Source organism: Talpa occidentalis, unplaced genomic scaffold (assembly GCF_014898055.3).
Source record: "Talpa occidentalis isolate TD23 unplaced genomic scaffold, MPIMG_talOcc4v2.1 talOcc4.11, whole genome shotgun sequence".
Classification (NCBI taxonomy): Eukaryota; Metazoa; Chordata; class Mammalia; order Eulipotyphla; family Talpidae; genus Talpa; species Talpa occidentalis.
In genome coordinates, this window is record NW_023601104.1 from 47,468,682 (window position 1) to 47,489,013 (window position 20,332).

Here is a 20,332-nt window from a genome sequence, read left to right on the forward strand (position 1 = left end):
TAAAAGTTTCTGGCCAACACAAATAACAGAGAATAATGAAATAGTTTTAATTTTATTTGCCTAAGATCATCTTAAAAGGTTTTTACTGATCTAGAGAAGAAAGAAATGCATAGTCTCAGTAAAGCAGCATTTTCCTTAGTGATAGTCCTTTCTAGTAACAATAAAAAGTTTTATGACCTAAGGAAAGTTAAACTACTTCTAAAATGATAATGTGTTATCTACAGTTATTTGAAGAATCAGACTTAATGTTGTCTTTGTTGGATGAAGTCTCTACAATACAAAACTCTTCTTTCCAGAACATCCTGTACAGCTCACAAAGGAAAGATTGGTTAAAAGTGGGCAGAAAGTACCATCCCAGTAGTAATGCACAATGAATAAACATAATAGTCATTTAGTAAATTTTCTGTACTCCAAGTTTTGCTATGTTCAAAATAATGATAAAAATCATGAGATTGAAATGTAACCCAAGTATTTCTTATCCAGGGCATAAAACAAGTCAAAAAGTAATCTTCTGCCACTATTGGTGTTATATATTACATGTTCAAAGTGGAACTTGTTCTGTAAGAGAACAAGCAGTATGTCACTGAAAATTTGGAATTTATCCCAGAAAAAATTTAAATGGTCAGTAAAGTTGTTTATGTATCCATTTCCCCATTCTTTAAAGATCACAAGTATCTTCTTTGCCCAGAAGTGTATGTGTTAAACATGAAAGAGCTCTGTAGGTCATTTAATCTCATACACTTTCACAAACTTTAAGTTACTTTTTTTTAGAGAAACACTTAAGAGTCCGAAGAAAATGAAAAAAAAAAAAAAGTCGGATTCTTATCAAAACAAAAGCTTGCAATTACTAATTACTAGTAGTAAAAGACAAACATCCAACTAAGTAAAAAGCCCAAATGTATGTGATCTAAAACCTGGCTACAACTACACTTACAAAAAGAGTTTCGGATTTAGAATTGTAATTTTCTGTGAAAAATTGAGTAGTGCCGAGGATATTATATTATGATTTCATTCACAGAATACTTAATCTAGAATGTATTCAATTGAAAGGTAAGTATATAATGATTCAGTACTTTTGTTATGGAGAAGAACTTCGAGGTGTTATTCTAATATTTAACAAAATGCTAATCTCTTCCACAGAATCTACCCGTTACTCGTATTTTAGACAACCTCATGGAGATGAAGTCAAACCCTGTGAGTAATAAACAATATTTTATTTGTAAATTCTTGAATGGCTCATACTGACAAGTATGAATGGCAATAAAGTCAGAGTTTGTTGTGGGCTTTCCCAAGGCAGACTACATGAGAGAAAGGAAGGTCTGTGTTTTTAAAAAGCCTTTTTTTGGCCATTATCACATAATAGTAATTGGTTTTCTCAGCTGCTACAACCAGTCTGGTCATTTCTCATGTAAATTAAATGTAGATTATACCTTATATAAATCAAAGGAAAATATATTCAACTGGAGCAAGTTTCTATAAGTGAAAAAGAACCAGTGAGCATCATTTGTTGTAGTATAAAGAGTACCAGACCAATTAAATTTTATGAATATTAAATTTAGCACATAGTGAATTTTTTTAGGCGCATGAGTTCAAATGGCACTAAATTCTTTTGGGCTGAAAAAGTAAATTGAGAGAAATTGTTGGATAAATAGACAAGTAGGTAAATATTGTTAGCATTTACTTCAAGAATGAGTTTCTAAGCTATGTTTACAATTCAAGGAAGGAATATAAAAATCACAATCTGTTTCCTACAACAGTCCATCCTGTTACTGTGGCAACTAGAAGGTGGTTATTATCACAAGAGTCTGCAGTTAAAAAAAAGGCTGAATGATACTTCACACATAAAAACACTAGTTTGGGTTGATCTGGATCACTGAAGACTTGGCACTGAGACTCATACTCCAGCTAAGGAGAGAGTGAAAACAAAATCTTCAGATTAATGTCATTTTTTGGTAACTGTTAAAACACGATTATGGTAGTACTAAAGGAATAAAAGAGAAACAGATTTTAAAATCTACCCATGAGAAAACAGATACATAATATAATAAAGTATCCAAGGGAAGATAATTAGAAAGCAATGAGGGTATTGTCTATAATATACATTATAGACAATTATATAATGTCTGTAATTGTCTATAAACTAAAAGGGTTGCATTCTTCCGCCTGAGAATTGATACAAAGAAAATGGTATCCAGTGTAGTAAACTAGTCTTTGTCACTACATCCTGGAGTATATAGAGAGGAAGCACTTGTTGATGTGGTATATATACACAATGGAATACTGTTCAGCAATCAAAAAAGAAACTCATGCCATTCACAGCAACATGGATGGAGCTGGAAGGGATTATGCTCAGTGAAATAAGCCAGAAAGAAAAAGAAAAATATCAGATGGTTCCACTTTGGGGAGGAATGTCAGGAAACCAAATAAGGGATCAGGAAAAAAATATATAATAAATTAAAAAACAAAATTTATAGGCAACTATTAAAGACACTGCAGGGGTGGGGGAGACAGAGGGATCAAAACAGGAGAGGGAAGAACACAAGAGACTAGGATGACGATGCACAGGTGAATTGGTGGTGGAAATTTTGCGGGTACTACACCTGAGAGGAGAAAGCATACATTGTACAAAAAGGAAGAATGGTGTAAAATATATATATATATATATATATATATATATAAGTATATATGTACAGTTAAAGAAAGCACTTCTTAAAGAGCTTGGTAGATGTATACTTTTTTTTTAAAGATTTATTTATTTATGCATACCAGAAATGGGGTACAGGCCAGAGATGCAGGGGGTGAGAGGATTCACCAGAGACAGAGTGGGGAACAGAACAGGCAGACTGAGTGAAATACACTGCTGAGGGGAGCAGTAGGTGATTTAGGAGAGGTCTGCTGCACCAGGTGGGTTGCTCCCTGGCTGGCCCGGAATCCAACTCGTGCTGCAGAGGCTTCAGATTGCTTCATAGTGCCGTGCTTAACCCCTTGTGCCACCAGGGAGGCCCGGTAGACGTATACTTTTTTGCGTGTCTTAGAAAATACTACCTTGTAACAGGCAGAAATTACTGAAAGATAATTATCCCAAGCAATAAAAATTTAAAATATTAAAAAAATGCAAAAATTTCAACAGGTGCCAAATCCACGAATAAGAAATTGAGTATATTTTCTGTCCCTAATGTCCAAGTTAAAATGATGAATAATGACAACAGTAATAATTGCTTGCATTTATTGCATATTTCTTATATTTCAGGAACCATTCAAAAACATTTTCAGATGCTATCTCATTTAATCCTCATTAGAACCTTCCAAGAAAAGTACCACTTAATCATTTTATAGCCGAGGAAACTATGACACAATGAGATCAATTAACTAGCCTAAATGTACATTGCTAATAAATGGCAGAACTCAGCAGACCACATTTTTTGCCACTATGTAGAGTTTAAGGAAGCATTCGAAGTAATTTAACAATGGAGGAGAGAAAAATCAAGAGTTGTCAAGTGGTTTTTCCAAAGTCACACTATTTTTAGTAGGAAGCCAAACCTATCCCTATATTCCTGCCTACTGCTTATTCCAACATACACATTCCTCCTACAACATTTCTCTCTTATCATGGACACATGGGCTAAGTATGGGTCTTATTTGGATGTTTCTCCACCTTGTATATGTTCATTAATCGGTTGTGTTGACTGTGACTTTATAATGGAAGGTACATTACTGCACGTAGGTATTTTGCAATTAATTAGAAAGTAAATTTTTCTGCTCTGAAAGCTTTTCTTATTCGTCTGCATGTGTGAGCTGCCTGCAGTCTAATTCCCCTCTTCTTCCCAAGTGAACTGACTTGGAGGCACTGAAGAGATTAAAAAATAAATTAGCAAAGTGTCTTAATAAGACCTGACTAGTAATCTTGACTATCTTATTCAAAGGGTTTAAAAACCTATAACTTAATTGTACATGCATTCTTTGCAGTTACATTTATTAAGTGTTCTCTTTTGATTTGTCTCAAATAAATTGAAAGTATTAAGACATCAGCTAGGTTTCATCCTGCCTTTGTTATTCAAAGTGTTAAAGGATTCTGCCACCACATTCCAGTTCACAGAGAGCTAAGTGTTTGATGAGCATTTTCCACTATGGGTAGTGGCAGCACATGAGTAGTTATTGATCAGATTTGGATAGTGTCAGCCACACTCCAGAGAAAAAAGAGCTCTTTAACCAATTGTGCTATGGAACGACAAGGAGGCAGAAATTAAGAAGAAACTACATCACGAGCAGTAAAGCAGTACTTTTCAGCACCTTTAATATCAAGAAGTTGAGTTTCCAGTTCTGTGTAGAGTTGTACAACCCCTTAGCCACACCTTCTGATGAGCTGTAAAATCCAAAATGTTTGGATTTGTAAAGATTTTGTATATCTTGTTTTGTGACAAGACTTCACCTTGACTCAAGATGAGCCTCTTTATCTTACCTTAATATTCATATTCTTTTTTTTTTATTTTTTTTTTATTTTTTTATTTTTTAATTTTTTTTTAATAATAAATTTTATTTTTATATTCCCCATACAATTGCAGCCCCCCCATTCTGACCCCAATCCCTCCCCTCCCACCCCCGCCCCCCTAAAAGTGTCTCTGGTTCGTAGTTTTTTGTTGATTTTGCTTTTCACTTTCTTATAGTTAATCGTTTTCCTGGTCCCTTATTTAAGTTTTCTAGATTCCTGCTATGATTGAGACCATCCGGTATTTTTCTTTTTCTTTTTGGCTTATTTCGCTGAGCATGATCCCTTCCAGTGCCATCCATGTTGCTGCAAATTGCATGTGTTTATCTTATTTGAATGCTGAGTAATATTCCATGGTATATATGTACCACATCTTCTTGATCCAGTCATCTATTTTTGGGCATTTGGGCTGTTTCCAAAGCTTAGCTATTGTAAACAGTGCTGCTATAAACATAGGGGTGCAGGTGTTCTTTGGAATGGATGTTTCTGTGTCCTTTGGGTAAATACCTAGGAGTGGAATTGCTGGATCATATGGAAGCTCTATGTTTAGTAGGTCCAGAAATCTCCACACAGCTCTCCACAGTGGTTGGACCAGTTTGCACTCCCACCAACAGTGCAGAAGAGTTCCTTTTTCTCCACACCCTCGCCAACATTTGTTGTTGCTAGTTTTTTTAATATGTGCCATTCTCACTGGTGTAAGATGGTATCTCATGGTAGTTTTGATTTGCATTTCCCTGATGACAAGTGATGTTGAACATTTTTTCATATGCCTGTTGGCCATTTGCATTTCCTCTTCAGAGAAGTTTCTTTTTAGCTCTTCTGCCCATTTTTTGACTGGATTCTTTTCTTTGTTGTTGTTGAGTCTCATCAGCTCTTTGCAGATTTTTCTGATCAGTCCTTTATCATTAGTGTTGGGTGCAAAAATGTTCTCCCAGTTGGTGGGGTTTCTCTTTGTTTTTGTTATTGTCTCTTTTGCTGTGCAGAAGCTCTTTAATTTGATGTAGTCCCAGCTGTTTATCTTCGCCTTCACTATCACTGCTTTGGGTGATGTGTCTGTAAAGATGTCTTTGATGTGCAAATCACGTAGTGTTTCGCCTATATTTCCTTCTATATATTTTATGGTTTCAGGTCTTATGTCTAGTTCTTTAATCCATTTTGAGTTGATTTTTGTGTATGATGTGAGGTAGTGGTCAGGCTTCATTCTTTTGCATGTAGCGACCCAGTTTTCCCAGCACCATTTATTGAACAAACTTTCTTTGCTCCAATGCATAGTCTTTGCTCCTTTGTCAAAGATTAGTTGACCATAAATCTGTGGGTTTATTTCTGGATTTTCTATTCGATTCCATTGGTCTGTATGTCTGTTCTTGTTCCAATACCATGCAGTTTTGATGATTATGGCTTTGTAGTAGAGTTTGAAGTCTGGGAGTGTGATGCCTCCATTCCCTTCTTTTTTTTTCAGGAGAGCTTTGGCTATTCGGGGTTTTTGGTGATTCCATATGAATTTCATCAATAATTGTTCTATTTCTTTGAAGAATGACATTGAAATTTTGATTGGAATAGCATTGAATCTGTATATTGCTTTTGGAAGGATGGCCATTTTAATTATGTTTATTCTTCCAATCCATGAGCAGGGGATGTCTTTCCATTTCTTTGTGTCTTCTTCTATTTCTTTTAACAGTGTTTTATAGTTTTCTTTGTATAGGTCCTTTACCTCTTTTGTTAGATTTATTCCCAAATATTTGATTTTTTTTGTTTCAATAAAAAAAGGGATTTTTTTTTTATTTCTTCTTCTTCAGATTTATTGTTTGTGTATAGGAAGGCTACTGACTTTTGCGTGTTGATTTTGTATCCTGCCACTTTACTGAACTGATTGATGAGTTGAATTAGTTTTTCTGTGGACTTTTTGGGGTTCTCTATGTATATTATCATATCATCTGCAAATAGTGATAGTTTGACTTCTTCTTTTCCAATTTGGATTCCTTGGATGTCTTTCTCTTGTCTTATTGCTCTGGCTAGGACTTCCAGTATTATATTGAAAAGCAGTGGTGAGAGTGGACATCCTTGTCTTGTTCCAGATCTTAATGGAATTGCTTTCAGCTTTTCACCATTGAGAATAATACTGGCTGTTGGCTTGTCATAGATGGCCTTTATGATGTTGAGGTATGTTCCTTGTATCCCAATAATTTCAAGGGCTTTTATCATGAATGGGTGTTGCACTTTGTCGAAAGCTTTCTCAGCATCTATTGATATTATCATATGGTTTTTATATTTCTTTTTGTTGATGTGTTGGATAACGTTGATTGATTTTCGGATGTTAAACCATCCTTGTGTCCCTGGAATGAATCCTACTTGGTCGTGGTGAATTATCTTATGGATGCATTGTTGGATTCTGATAGCTAAAATTTTATTGAGGATTTTTGCATCAGTGTTCATTAGGGAGATTGGCCTGTAGTTTTCCTTTTTTGTGTTGTCCTTGTTTGGTTTTGGTATTAGTGTAATGTTGGCTTCATAGAACGTGTTTGGTATTGTGCCTTCCTTCTCAATTTTTTGGAAGAGTTTGTGAAGGATAGGCACTAATTCGTCTCTGAATGTTTGGTAGAATTCATTTGTAAATCCATCAGGTCCTGGGCTTTTGTTTTTGGGGAGGTTTTTGATTACCATTTCAATTTCGCTAATTGTAATTGGTCTGTTTAGGTGTTCTATTTCTTCTTTATCTAGCTTTGGGTGATTGTAGAGTTGTAGGAATTTGTCCATCTCCTCTAGATTGTTGAACTTGTTTCCATATAACTGTTCATAGTAGTTACTGATTATTCTTTTGATTTCTGCTGTGTCCGTTGTGATTTCTCCTCTTTCATTGATGATCCTGTTTATTTGTGCTTTCTCCCTTTTTTCCTTTGTGAGCCTGGCTAGGGGTTTGTCTATTTTATTGATTTTTTTAAAGAACCAGCTCTTGGTTTCATTGATCTTTTGGATTGTTTTTTTAGTTTCAATTTCATTTATTTCTGCTTTTAATATTCATATTCTTAATAGCAGAAATATTAACATGTTAGGTGATGGGGTGCAACCCACTAGAAGTGTTAATTTTTGCACAATATTTACCTAATTTTTTAATTCAAAATTGTGAAGTACATCTAACTCTAAAAGATTGAAATAAGAGTTTTTAAATCTGCATTGGTATTCTGTATAGTCAATGAATTATAGACATGTAAAGATACTAAAATTTTAAAAACAAGAGTACTTATGCATAAGCTCATAAGAGGTATATTTTCAAGACACATAATGCTGAAGAGTTTGGGCACTGAAGAGATTAGAAAAATAAATTGATAACTAAAATAAACTGATAACTAAAATAACTGGTTCAAGTCCTGGAGTTCTCATATTTAATAAACCATGTGACCTCTGTGTACCCCGACTTGCCCGTGTGAAAAGGATAGCAATAACTTATAGATGTTATAGGGATTAAGTGAGCAATTTCCTCTAAAGCACTTAGAACAATGTTTAAAACATAACAAATGTCTGGTAAATATTGGTATTGGTTGTTAGACATAATATCAAGTTAATAGATTCATCTAAGCCAAACTTTCTAAAGAGAAAGCCCATAGTCATTACAAAGTATTTTTGTTTTTTGTTTGTTTGTTTGTTTTTAAAGGAAACGGATGACTACAGATACTTTGATCCCAAGATGCTGCGAGGCAATGACAGGTAAACAGCTCTTTCCTTGTGTAATTTCTTCTTGGACTTCCCCTCATCCCTGTCAAGAAAGGAAATAGCAGGTTTTTTGTTATAGGTCAATTGCTTCCTACTCAAAAGTCATATTTCTAAAACTGGTAAGTAAACATTATGTATACTCTCATTACCCAGGGAGTCAGTGGTACCTGCACTTACATTTTGATGCTTTTCCTACCCAACATATACACATAAAAAAATACATTTATATGCCTTGGGTTTTTTTTAATGAAATGATACTGGTATTGCAGACTGTGTTGCAGAGGGGAATTTAAATGATGTATGTATATGATTTTAAACAAATATTCATGTTAGACCAAATGAAAGGATGGAAACTTGTTCTTTTATGTTTATTTCTGCTTTACAGTAAGCATGTGTGGAATTTGCTTACTTTATGATGGATGTGATTTTCAAAATTTAGTTTATGGTAGGTATAAAAAAAAAAGGCCTACAGGATAAAAGAAAGAATTTGCAAAATTTGGAGGGAGAAAAAACTCAGCACCAAAACTGGACAAAGTTGGTCCTTCCCTCTATATGTAGGATCTTTAGAACTTTGTTTTTGCTAGGTAGGAGAGACAGATAATCTGGTTCCTAAATAATTGATGATTAGGCTGTTTTGGTAACTTAAAAGGTTATTTTTTTTTTTTTTTCTGAATTTACCAGAAATACTGCCAAAACTGCAAAAGAAGCTGCTAGTAGCAGGTGACACGATTAACAATAAATTTTTTAAAAGGAAAAGATGAAGAGTGATGACTTATAGGGCTTCTTTATGGAGCTGATAAAAATGTTCTGAAGTTAGGCCGTGGTGATGGTTGTACAGCTCTACCAATGTAAAAACCTGATTGTACACTTTAGAAATGCATTTACAACACTTATCCTATCTTGCTATCTTCCAGCTTATGTTGTTTCCATCTTTGTATTTGCTTCTTCAAAATTAACAGAAAAACTCTCTCAATCTTACCTGTAGTTTCTGTATTATTATGAGGCGGGTATTAGCTTTGAGCATACAGAGCTCAGCTTTTGATTCTTAATAGACATAACCTTCTCCTGAACTATCTCACCACAGTTAGACATTGTTTAGTAATACTGTGCAGTTCTAAGTCTCAGTCTCCTCCTGCCATGTCTACTCATAGCATTTCAGTTACATGGGTTTCTGTCCCCTTCCATGGCATTCAGACAGGCCATAAAAAATAAGAAATAGGTGATGGAACTGTGGAATCAGCCTCTGAATAATTAAGGGGAGTCATAATAGTTCCTTTCTCTTGGTTAAGATTTTTAAAATTTGCTTGAGGAAAACCCAAGTTGTCTTTGTAAGAGCCTATTGTAGCACTCAAAACAAACCTGAGAAAAGCTGGAAAACTTTATTAAAGATCTCTTAGACAGCAAGGGAATGTTTTCAAAATATGTAAGTATATAAATAGGTAATATGTGTAATAATGATGTGTAAGAAATAAGCCGGGCAAGATGGAGAGACCTCTTTCAGCCCCCTTTACCTTTCCAACGTGTTTTCCTTCTTGTATGTTTACGTGTTTTTTTTCATACAGACTATATTGAATATAGTAAAATTTTTAGTTTATTATACCCAGTTTTCCTTCTCAGTCTTTTCCTCAGTCTTCTTAGAATTTTATTTTAAAGTCAAAGTTTGCCCCATTCCCTTTTAGATAACGAGACAACCTCTTTTAGCAACTTCTTCTGCATTCTCACTCACCACCTGGCTGTATAAAACTACAGGACTCGCCTCAGAGAAGATGAAGGGAAAGAATATTGTAACTACATATCTCATAGTGTGTGCCTATTTTTTTCCATAATAAAAAGTCTTGGATGAAATTTTCATTATTTTTTCTCTTTATTACAGCTCAGTTCCAAGGAACAAAAATCCATTCCAAGAGGTAAGTTCCATATAAAAATTATTTGTCTTTTAAAAGGAATAATGAAAAGATACCAGTCTTGAGGACTTCTACATACTTTAATCATCATAAAGCCACGTTTAAGACAATTTTGATAAATCCAATTCTGTGCACCCAAAATTGGTGAACACTGTATATATGTTTTAGGAGTACAGACTCACACCTCTTCAAATATGTTACTACACCGTACCTACCACCTGAGTACCAAAAACACTACCACAGTCCATTGCATTCCCTCCATCCTCTGCTGCCAATACCCACCCTCTCTCCAATCCCTAGAACCTCAGTTGGATTCTAGGGATTTGATTGGTTTTGTTTATTGGTTTCTTTATATTCCACGAGTGAAATCATCTTGTATTTGTCTTTCTCCTTCTGACATGCTGTCTTTAGCATAATCACTGTCAGTTCCATTCATGTTGTCATAAAAGGCATGATTTCTTGTGTTTTATAGCTGAGTAGTGTATCTACTCATCCAGCATTGGACACTTAGGTTGTTTGCATAACTTGTAAACAGTGTTGTCATGAACACAGGAGTGCATATCTTTTCTGACTTGGATATCTCATGTAGAATTACTAGATCTTAAGGTAGCTATTTTTCTTATGAGAAATGTCCATACTTTTTTCCAGTGGCTGGATTGTTTACATTCCCACAGATACCTATATATCAGGATACCTGTTCTCTACACTCTATGATCTAGTGCCAGCACTTTTGACTGGTCTTTTTGGTATTGGTCATTCTCACAGGTACGAGATGGTATTGATTTGCACTGCCCTGATGATAAGTAATGAAGAGCATTTTTTCATGTTCCTGTTGGCCATCTCTCTGTATGTCTTCTTTGGAAAAGTTTTCTTTAGGCAAATATATTCAGACCTGCCCATTTTTTGATTGGGTTATTTGTTCTCTTGTAGTTTAAAATATTGGATATCAACCCCTCCCTCTTTGGGGATACATGATGTGCAAATAGTTTCTCCCACTCAGTAGGACATTTCTTATCAACTGTATTGTCCTTGTTTGTGAAACTGCTTCTACTTGGAATATCTTAAGCTTTAGAATAACTGACACAAAAGTAATTGACAGAAGATATCTTTGAGATTGTGGTAAAAGTTTTATATGGGGCTTCCCTGGTGGCACAAGGGGTAAAACACCGCACTGTGAAGCTATCTGCAGTCTCTGCAGCATGAGTTCTATCCCCGACCGGCCAGGGAGCAACCCACAAGGCGAAGCAGACGTCTCTTAATTCGCCCACTGCTCCCCTCAGCAGTGCATTTCAGTCAGGCTGCCTGTTCTGTTCCCCACTCTGTCTCTGGCGAATCCTCTCACACACCCTCTGGCCTATACCCTAGCTCTTATATGCATAAAGTTTTGTATGTATGAAACTTTTTTTCCTAAAAGATTCCAAATGTTTGAAAATATGTGTATTTTCATGTTTTGCTTTGAAAAAAACTGCTCACAAAAATTAACATAAATTGAAATTATGTACACGATGAATTATCTAGTTTTTCCTACCTGCAATAAATAACCTCAAATTTAAAAAATACCCTTTGGATGTATACTAACACTTAAAGAATAAGACTTTATTTTCCTCTAAATTGTTAAATCTACTTCATTTAGCACTTTTTAAAAACTTAGTAATTATGAGGTACTTAGAATGTGACCTTTTGCTGCCTAGCATTTTTTATCTAAATTGTATACTAAACTTCCGACTGTAAGCCAAGTTGCTGGAAAGTTAAAATTCTGTTTAACTATTATTCCTTTCAACTTACTGGTTTTTTCCTGTATGCATTTTTAGGCAATTGTTTTTGTGGTGGGAGGAGGCAACTACATTGAATATCAGAATCTTGTTGACTACATAAAGGTACATTTTGGCTTTCTATCATATTTTATAGTTCTGTGTCTTTTAGAATACGCGCATTCTCTGGTGGCTATTCCGATTCTTTCATAACACCGTTTCCATAGAGACTTTTTTAAAAACCTGCATGTAGGGCAAAATGGACATATGTTACTGCTCTTCTAGTTCTGTCATTACATTCATTCCCGGCCTAACATAGTATTTTATCTGGAAAATAATGCCTTACTCAGGTAATCTACTTTCCTAAGTATCCATGTTAAGTTGACTTTAGAGATCTCAAGCTCCTTTGCCAAAAAAATTCCTTGCTGAAATGACTTACTGAACCCACTTACCTGAATAATAAGCATTTTTCTCCTCTCCTGTTGACTTAAATCAGCAACACACATCTAAAAAGCTTGAAATGTGTGCTGCTTCGGTAAACTTTAGAGCTAGTAAATTAGATGTGGAGTGCTATTCCAAACTGACAGCAGCAGAGAGTGACAACAAAGGAAATGGTTATGAAGGAAAAGGGATACTTGAAGAGCAAAAATACTATTTTAAATATAGGGAAAACAGAATTAGCAGTCATTAGAATGATAAGTAGTTTTCATTTGTTCACTTAATAATGATTCCATTATGTCCTATGTTGTGAGGCTTTAATAAAAATAGAGGGTCTTTTTATAGATGGAGGGGAAAATAGACATGTCTCAAAACCCACCAGGGGTTCTATTTCAGTTTTATCAAACATGCTTCCTCTTTAAATTGTGTGTGAACCACCCAGACATATATGTAAGCACCTTGGTGTGAGGGGAGCATCTGTCTTGTACAGGAAAAGGTCTTTTAAACCCCTCTGATTATATAACTAAATTCAGGTTACACACAATCAGGCTCAAAAGCAGATACCAAGAGAACATAACAAACCAGGTGCAAACTGTCAATCTGTACAGTTTCTATAAACAATGCTGACAAGCTAGTGCAGGTTGTTTCTGGCCTGTGGCCCTTATAAGGACTGTATTAATCATAAATTGGTCTCTCATTCAAGTTTGACCAAGGATCAACTGGCCCCAGGTGTTCCTAGGGATAAACACAGGGTTGCAATAGACTAGCTGAAAATAATCCTGTACTAAAACACATTCCACACACCACAATTCTTGGTTAAGCTTTCTTAATTTCAGCATTCTTCTGAATTTTTTTTTACATTTACAGAAAAGGATAAAGACCAAAATACTAATTGTTTATGGAACTGCAATGACAGAAGTATAGGTATAATTTTAAAGAAGCATTGCAGTTTACCAAGTAGTCCAGTGCAAACTTGTTTAAGTCATACATTAACTTGACAACTCTTACCTATTTCGTTCTCTGATCTATCACTAACAGCAGAAGAACATCAGGTCTTTATCAGTGGTAAATATGTAAACCCACCAATTTATCTTCTACTTAGTTTCAATTCACAAAATTTTTTTGCCTTTATTACTGTCCACCCACAAAAACAGGCATGCAGCAGATATTAATATGTCCCTTCTATCCAGGCACTTTCCTTAACAGATCGTCACTTTGGTTCATAGTTATATAGTGGACTATGCCCTGTTATTGAGCAAACTCTTTTGTATGCATTTGAGTGGCAACATTATCTTAATTTTGCTCCCCAGGAGTCATCTAGATAAAAACCTATAAATTAGAACCTATAAAAGATTTTTTTTTTTTGGTGGGACCCTCGCGGGTGGCCGGGAATCGAACTGGCGCTGCAGAGGCTGCGGGCAACCTCGCAACCCAGCGCTCAACCACTGCGCCACAAGGGGAGGCCCAAAAGATTTTTTGAAAGCGTTAAAATTTTGTGTTTATCCCCAATTTATTAACCATCATTAAGACATACCACATGGATAACTGCTGATTAAATCCTTAAGACTTATCTTGAACCTTCAGCTTCATACAAAGGAGACAGTTTACACAGACCTCATGGGAATCTGTAAATATAGACAAGAGTATTAGTCTCTTCCTCTTAGCTTCTAAAAGGTTACAAGATAATGTTAGCTTTCCCTTTTTCTTCTGTTCACATATTGGCTCCCTTTCTGAGAGTCAAAACTTCTTTTCCCTTGCCTTTAATTTTTACCCAGACCTTGGCCCCTGGTTTAGACCATCGGACACAGTAAAAGGACTGATCCGTAGAGCTGGCAGCAGTAAGAGACTGGCCAGCGCTTCCCCATTACTATTCCCACTCCTGTGAAATAGGATTGGGTAAGGGCAAGGCTGTAGTACTGGCTAGGAAAGATGCAGAAACCATTAATTCTAGCTCAGGTGAAAAGAAGAAACAGCCCATTCCATCATTCCTCATATTTAGAGGTAAAGTCTTGGTAGCATGTTTGTAAATGATCCTTCAGAACTTGTAAATGTGCAAGGCTTGTGCCTACAGGATCAGGCAGAGAAAAAGTTTTAGTAATGCAGAAGTTTTTCTCAGTTCCTCTGTCACACCCCACTCTTGCCCTCCTTTATTATTTCCGCAGTATTTCGATAATCTATATCCACTGTTGATGGCTCGTCTGATTCCATGCCTGTTATGCTTTTTAACATACATTCCATCATGCAAGCAATAATGTCTCTTGTTAGAGATTGGCTCAATTTGGAACATAGGGTGTTTCAAATATCTCTTCCAATTTTCAGTCAGTGTTTGATAAGGTAAGTCTATGGATTGTGTATTAGGAGGTTTTTTTTAATCAAGTGATACATTAAAAAATGTACAAGTTGAAACTTTCTACTGTGACATCTAATAGTGTTTGCTTCATTTACCAAGTATACAAATCCAATTCCAAACTGAGTGTCAATTTTAGATGAAATTAATTGCTGTTCTCTTGGAACCATTAATAGGCGTATGTAATTCTGTGTAAGAATGTATTTTCATCTCTCAAGAATATGCCTCGGCGTGGAATTGCTGAGCCATGGTAACTACATTTATCCATTTGAGGAACTGCCTGCCTGTTTACAAAAGTGTGCCCCATTTTATATTCCAACCACCAATGTATGAGGTTTCAGATTCCTCCACATTATTGCAATACTTGTTAGCTAACTGATTCCTAGCCTAGTGTGTATAAAGCAGTGTTTCATTACAGCTTTGATTTGCATTACTCCAATGACTTATGAAATGAAGCAACTTTTCATGTGCTTATCGGTCTCCTTTGTGTGTTTCTGGAAAAATGTTGAGTTCCTATGCCCAGTTTTGAATTGGTCATTTTGCCTTTTTCCAGTTTCCAAGAGTATTTCATATATCTGATAAGAGACTTGTACCTACATTTTAAGATTTGCAAATATTTCCCCCCAGTCTCTGGGTTGTCTTTTCACCTTCTTAATGGTTCTCTTTAAAAGTATGAAAGTTTTATTTGATGAAGTCCATCTTATCTCTTTTGTTGATCATGCTTTTTGTGCCATATCTAAGATTCCATTGCCAAATTCAGGGTTCTGAAGATTTTCTCACATTTCCCAATGATTTTATAGTTTTTGGCTCTTAGGACTTTGATCCATTTTGAGTTAATATCGTATATACTATGAAGTAAAGCCTAGCATCATTCTTTTGCTTATGACTACTCATGTTGTTCCAGCAGTTAACCCTAAGTATATGGGTTTATTTCTGGACTCTCCATTCCTGCTGTATACAGGGTAGACTTTCGTACAGTGCTACACTGTTAATTTCGATTTCTTTACAGTAAGTTTTGAAATAGGGACCTGTTAAATGCTGTTACTAGAATTTTTGCATCTCTATTTACCAAATCCTAGTAACAGCATTACTATGATTTGCAAATCAAAACTGTAATGAAACACCACTTAGATTTTTGCATCTGTTACCAGAGATACTGGTCTTCAGTTTTATTTTTTATTACCTTGTCTACTTTTTTGTATCAGTAATGTTGGCATAATAAAATGTGGTGGGAAGCATTCCCTCTCTTTTATGAAGACTTGAAATGGACAGGTTCATCTTTAAAGGTTTACTAGAACTTAACCACCGTATCCATCTGGACCTGGCCTTTTTGCTTTTATTGCTTCAGTTTCTGTGCTTGTAATTAATCAAGGTCTGAGACCTGATCTTGTAGCTGCTGAGTAGGGGAGTGGCAGGTTACTATTTGTCCTCCTCTCTGGAGTTTCTGACCAGAGATCTGTGCATTCTCACTAGGCCGCGCAAGGTTGGAGAGTGGAGCACAGCCTCGTACCCTTTCCTTATTTTCACTGGAGCTCTGCCACCTCTATTTCTCCAGTCAAGGGAATATATCTTCACACCATTATGCTCTACCCTCCCCTGAGTCACCAGCCATGGCAGTGCTGTGGTATGTACAGCAGCCTCCAAGCGTCTCCATATACCTCTAGGTCACTGAAGTGAGTCTCTGGCACAGTCTGTACACGTGCTCTGATGTTCAACAGGTGTTCTAGATTTTCACCCACAGGACTCTCTGGGTACAGTACTTCACTAATGATGGTCTGAACAGTGAAGCAGGGAGCCTCTTGGTGCTATCTTGAATGTGCCTCCCAATAGCAGACATTCTTCTCCCTGACCTTACGGGCAAAGCATCCAGTCTTTTACCATTAAGTGAATATTAGCTGTGGGTTTTCATAGAGGTTCTTTAGAATAAAACTATTAACTACCCAGGGCTTTTTTTAAAAATCCTTATTACTCTTGCTGTTTCCCTTGTTTTGAATAATCCTAATCTTTTTCTTATCATTCAACCCCATTCATGACAAGACTTTGGCTATGCCTACTACAGACTTAAAACCAGTAATTCATTTATACCAATTCACTACAAAATGAGCAAGTGCCATATTTGCTGGCAAGACCAAAAAATACGTAACTGATTAGTTCTAAATAACATCATTACTAATTTGAAAATATTGAAGTTGTCAATGAGCAGATATAATAAAAAAGTAAATTTGACTTAAACTGGATTAAGTTAATATTGGTACACTGAATTAGTGTATTGTTACATTTCATGCAATCAATTTTTCATGGAAGAACTATCAGGTTTGCACTGGAATATTAGTAAGCTGCAATGTTAATTAAACCTACACCTTAGTGGATAAGCACCAAATATTACATGTGGTATTATCCTTTATCAATCTTTTTTAATAAAAGTAGTGCCCGGTGGGGGAAATGTAGATTATATCAAAGTACAGTATTAATCTCAGCTAGTGTATTTTGACCTTGTGAGCGGGCAGGCAGCTTGCACTAGCTTGTCAGCATTTTTTAACAATATGTAAAGAGTGATGGTTTATGCCTGTACTCAAGTGGGATCCTAGAAGCTATACCTAGACATTTGGTTCCCAGGCTTTCTTTATCCTTCTATGCCATGACTTCTACCTTTATTAATGCCTTATCGAGTATGTCCGGTGTAGCTTCACGCTTCCCAGCTACAGGCATACCTTGGCTGATTATGCGTCACAGATACTGCTTTGAAGGTTTGCCTTTCTTACATCAAGCAAATCTATTGGCACCATTTTTCCAAAAGTTCAAGTGATGGATAGCATTTTGTAGTTATGCTTTATTGTGCATATTTTTGTTTAAAAAATAAAGCATTAAAGATTTTATACAATGTTGCACATTTACTTGACTGTGGTACAGTGTAAATAACTTCTGTATGCACTGGGCAAAACAGAAAATTTGTGTGACTCATTGTATTGCAGCAGTCTAGAAACAACCTGTCATATGACCAAGGCATGCTTGTGCACAGTCCTGTGTAATGCTGCCTCTGCCACCATCTTGTTTGAGAAAATGAGTTAGATGATCAAGCTAGGCCATTTATTCTTACTATACAGAGAAATATCCTCTTGTGTTACAAAAACCACAATTTTTTTATGAATTATCACAATTAATGTTATAGAATAAATTTTTACATCACAAAAGAACAATTATGAATTTACCTTCAAGTTCACAGTGCATGAAATAATTTCAGCAAGAAGAACTTACAGAAATTCTCCAGTTTCAAAGTTTAGTCTGCTGTAACTAGGTTCCAACCTAGGAATGAACTTCATAGTTACAAAATGGAGCGGGATAAATTACTTAGTAAACATAATATTGCAGAAATAAGTACGATCAGTGTAAAAATGTGCAGTCTTACAATGGAAGAATGTTGCCGTAGATTTTATAAGTCAGTCAAAAGATTCCTTCTAGTTTCAGTGCAAATGGTACAACAGTGCCTCATAAAACTCTTGAAAAAATACTGTGTCCATTTTATTCAATTTTAGATTAGAGACAAGTACACAAATCTACACATCTCCCCCCTCCCAAAAAAAAAAAAAAATGAAAAATCTTACTAGAATTAATCTTCCTTCTTAGGAATATTGAAACTGTCACTTGGTATTTACTTGTGTCTGAGTTCTCTCTAATTCTTACAGGGGAAACAGGGCAAACACATTTTATATGGCTGCAGTGAAATTTTCAATGCTACACAGTTCATAAAACAGGTAAGTTTTACCTTTTTTTATTTGTTCTTCTAATGTACCCTAACTTACTATCGGTATTTTTGTGAAGAGAGCAAGAGAATCATAGAACTCTGTAAGAATGTAAGGTTTTGCCATAGACAAAAGAAAGCTCTGTTAATGTAACATTTCCATTTCCCAAGTCTTTATGAAAAGGTAAATTCAGAAAATTTAATTGCAGTTAGGCAAAATTCAATTTAACACTTGTCCATGTGTCTGTCTTTAACCAAGGTTATCACAGATGCAAAAACTTGAACATTCGCCTTGAAATAAGTTAATGCAACAGTTGAGGTGTAGTCTAATTCTTTTAGTATTTTTCCCATTAATGGTTTTAGTAATTACATTAAATTTAGCTTTTTTCAAAAAGCTTTAACTACCAGGGATATTCAGTGGTCTGACCAGTAATGTCCACAGCTTTGCCTGTCTGCAATAAAAAGTATAACTGCACCTTGTACTCATTTTTAGCAACTGTTTCCGAGCATCATTTCCCAATACAGTTCTTCCACTATGTGATTCTTGCACTTTTAACCTTAATGCAGTAACCTTACGATGAGAATTTTCAAACATAGAAAAAAGCTGATATAATTTATACTCATTAACATTTTACGAACTACAAACCTACCCCATCTATCCATTCTTCACTTTATTCATAACTCCAATTTTTTTCAAAGTAAATTGCAAAATATTAGTACATCTCCCTCTTAATATTTAAGTACCAATATCATTATCTAAAGTTATTTCTTTAGTTTTTGTTTGCTTTATAGCCTGTGAAGGTGATATTTACAACCGTAAAATACACAAACCTAAACATATTCCTAAGTTTTGTGAGGGTTTTTTTTTTGTTGTTGTTGAGATTTTTACTTAATGCATACGAAAACTGGGGTGCAGGCCAGAGGTATGGAGATGAGAGGATTCACCAGAGCGCGGGGAGCAGAACAGGAGGATTGGCTGAAATACACTGCTGAAGGGAGCAGTGGGGAGACAAGAGGTCTGCTGTGCCATGTGGGCTAACTGCAGTGGCTGGCAATACCCTTCTCACACTTTAAAAAACCTGCACCACCAGGTAGGCCCCACATTCCTCCCTGGTTCACCTGAGTAGCTGAAACAACATTTAAGACATCGGCCCTCCCTGGTGGCGCAGTGGTTGAGCGCTGGGTTGCGAAGCTGCCCGCAGCCTCTGCAGCGCTGGTTCGATCCCCGGCTGTTCCCCAGCCACCGGAGGAGGGTCCCACGGAGAAGGGTCCCACATGGCGCGCAGACCCCTCCTGCCGCCCGCTGCTCCCCTCAGCAGTGTACTTCGGTCCTTCTGCCTGCTCTGCTCCCCGCTCTGGTGAATTCTCTCACCCTCCCGCGCTTCTGTCTGTACCCAGTGCTTGTATGTATAAATAAATAAAAGACATCACACCATCAAGTTCCCTCATGACCTTTCCTCTACACTGTTCATACCCAGAATCTTTATCCTTAATTTGTACTTCAAGTGTTTACATGTTTTTTCCTACCATGACAGCTCTTTACTGTCAGTTTTTTAAATATCTATAAACATTACCCTTAAGTTAGTGAATGAAAGAGGAAGCCTAAAATTTACCATGATGAAAGTATGCTTTCTTAAGGTATTTACTTATATGTTTAAATGGTGAGGTTAATATATTATTATGTTTTGTTATAGCTGTCACAACTTGGACAAAAATAAAGAATCTTAACATGAGCATCGACTTGGAAATTGGATAAATGTAAATAGAAAAAATCAAAGAGCCAGGTGTTTCCCCCATCATTGTCATAACAGTGAAACTTATTTGTTAATTTTTAAGGAAATTCTATACTTAATACAATGTGCACTAATTAAAATAAAGCATTTCAGAAATAAACTTTTAACATTGTACATTCTCCTGTTATGTTTGACAAAGTACTATCTGAGCAGAATGACTAACATA

General features: G+C 35.9%; 1 protein-coding gene and 1 long non-coding RNA gene across 4 annotated transcripts in view; one reads left to right on the plus strand and one right to left on the minus strand.

Moving 5' to 3' along the window:
• The window catches only part of SCFD1 (sec1 family domain containing 1), a 98,009-nt gene extending 77,873 nt beyond the window's left edge, over positions 1-20,136 (plus strand). For both annotated transcript variants that reach the window (XM_037503174.2, XM_054689620.1), the window contains exons 20-25: positions 1,141-1,194; positions 8,136-8,188; positions 10,068-10,101; positions 11,910-11,975; positions 18,318-18,386; positions 20,068-20,136. In XM_037503174.2, the coding sequence (XP_037359071.1) occupies positions 1,141-1,194; positions 8,136-8,188; positions 10,068-10,101; positions 11,910-11,975; positions 18,318-18,386; positions 20,068-20,091 (300 nt within the window). In that variant the 3' untranslated portion in view covers positions 20,092-20,136. The remainder of the gene's footprint in view (positions 1-1,140; positions 1,195-8,135; positions 8,189-10,067; positions 10,102-11,909; positions 11,976-18,317; positions 18,387-20,067) is intronic.
• The window catches only part of LOC119238988 (uncharacterized), a 95,735-nt gene continuing 83,132 nt past the window's right edge, over positions 7,730-20,332 (minus strand). For both annotated transcript variants that reach the window (XR_005123722.2, XR_008549731.1), the window contains 4 exons: positions 17,844-17,937; positions 16,293-16,484; positions 13,822-13,912; positions 7,730-8,237 (listed from right to left, as the gene is read on the minus strand). This is a non-coding gene — a long non-coding RNA (uncharacterized LOC119238988). The remainder of the gene's footprint in view (positions 8,238-13,821; positions 13,913-16,292; positions 16,485-17,843; positions 17,938-20,332) is intronic.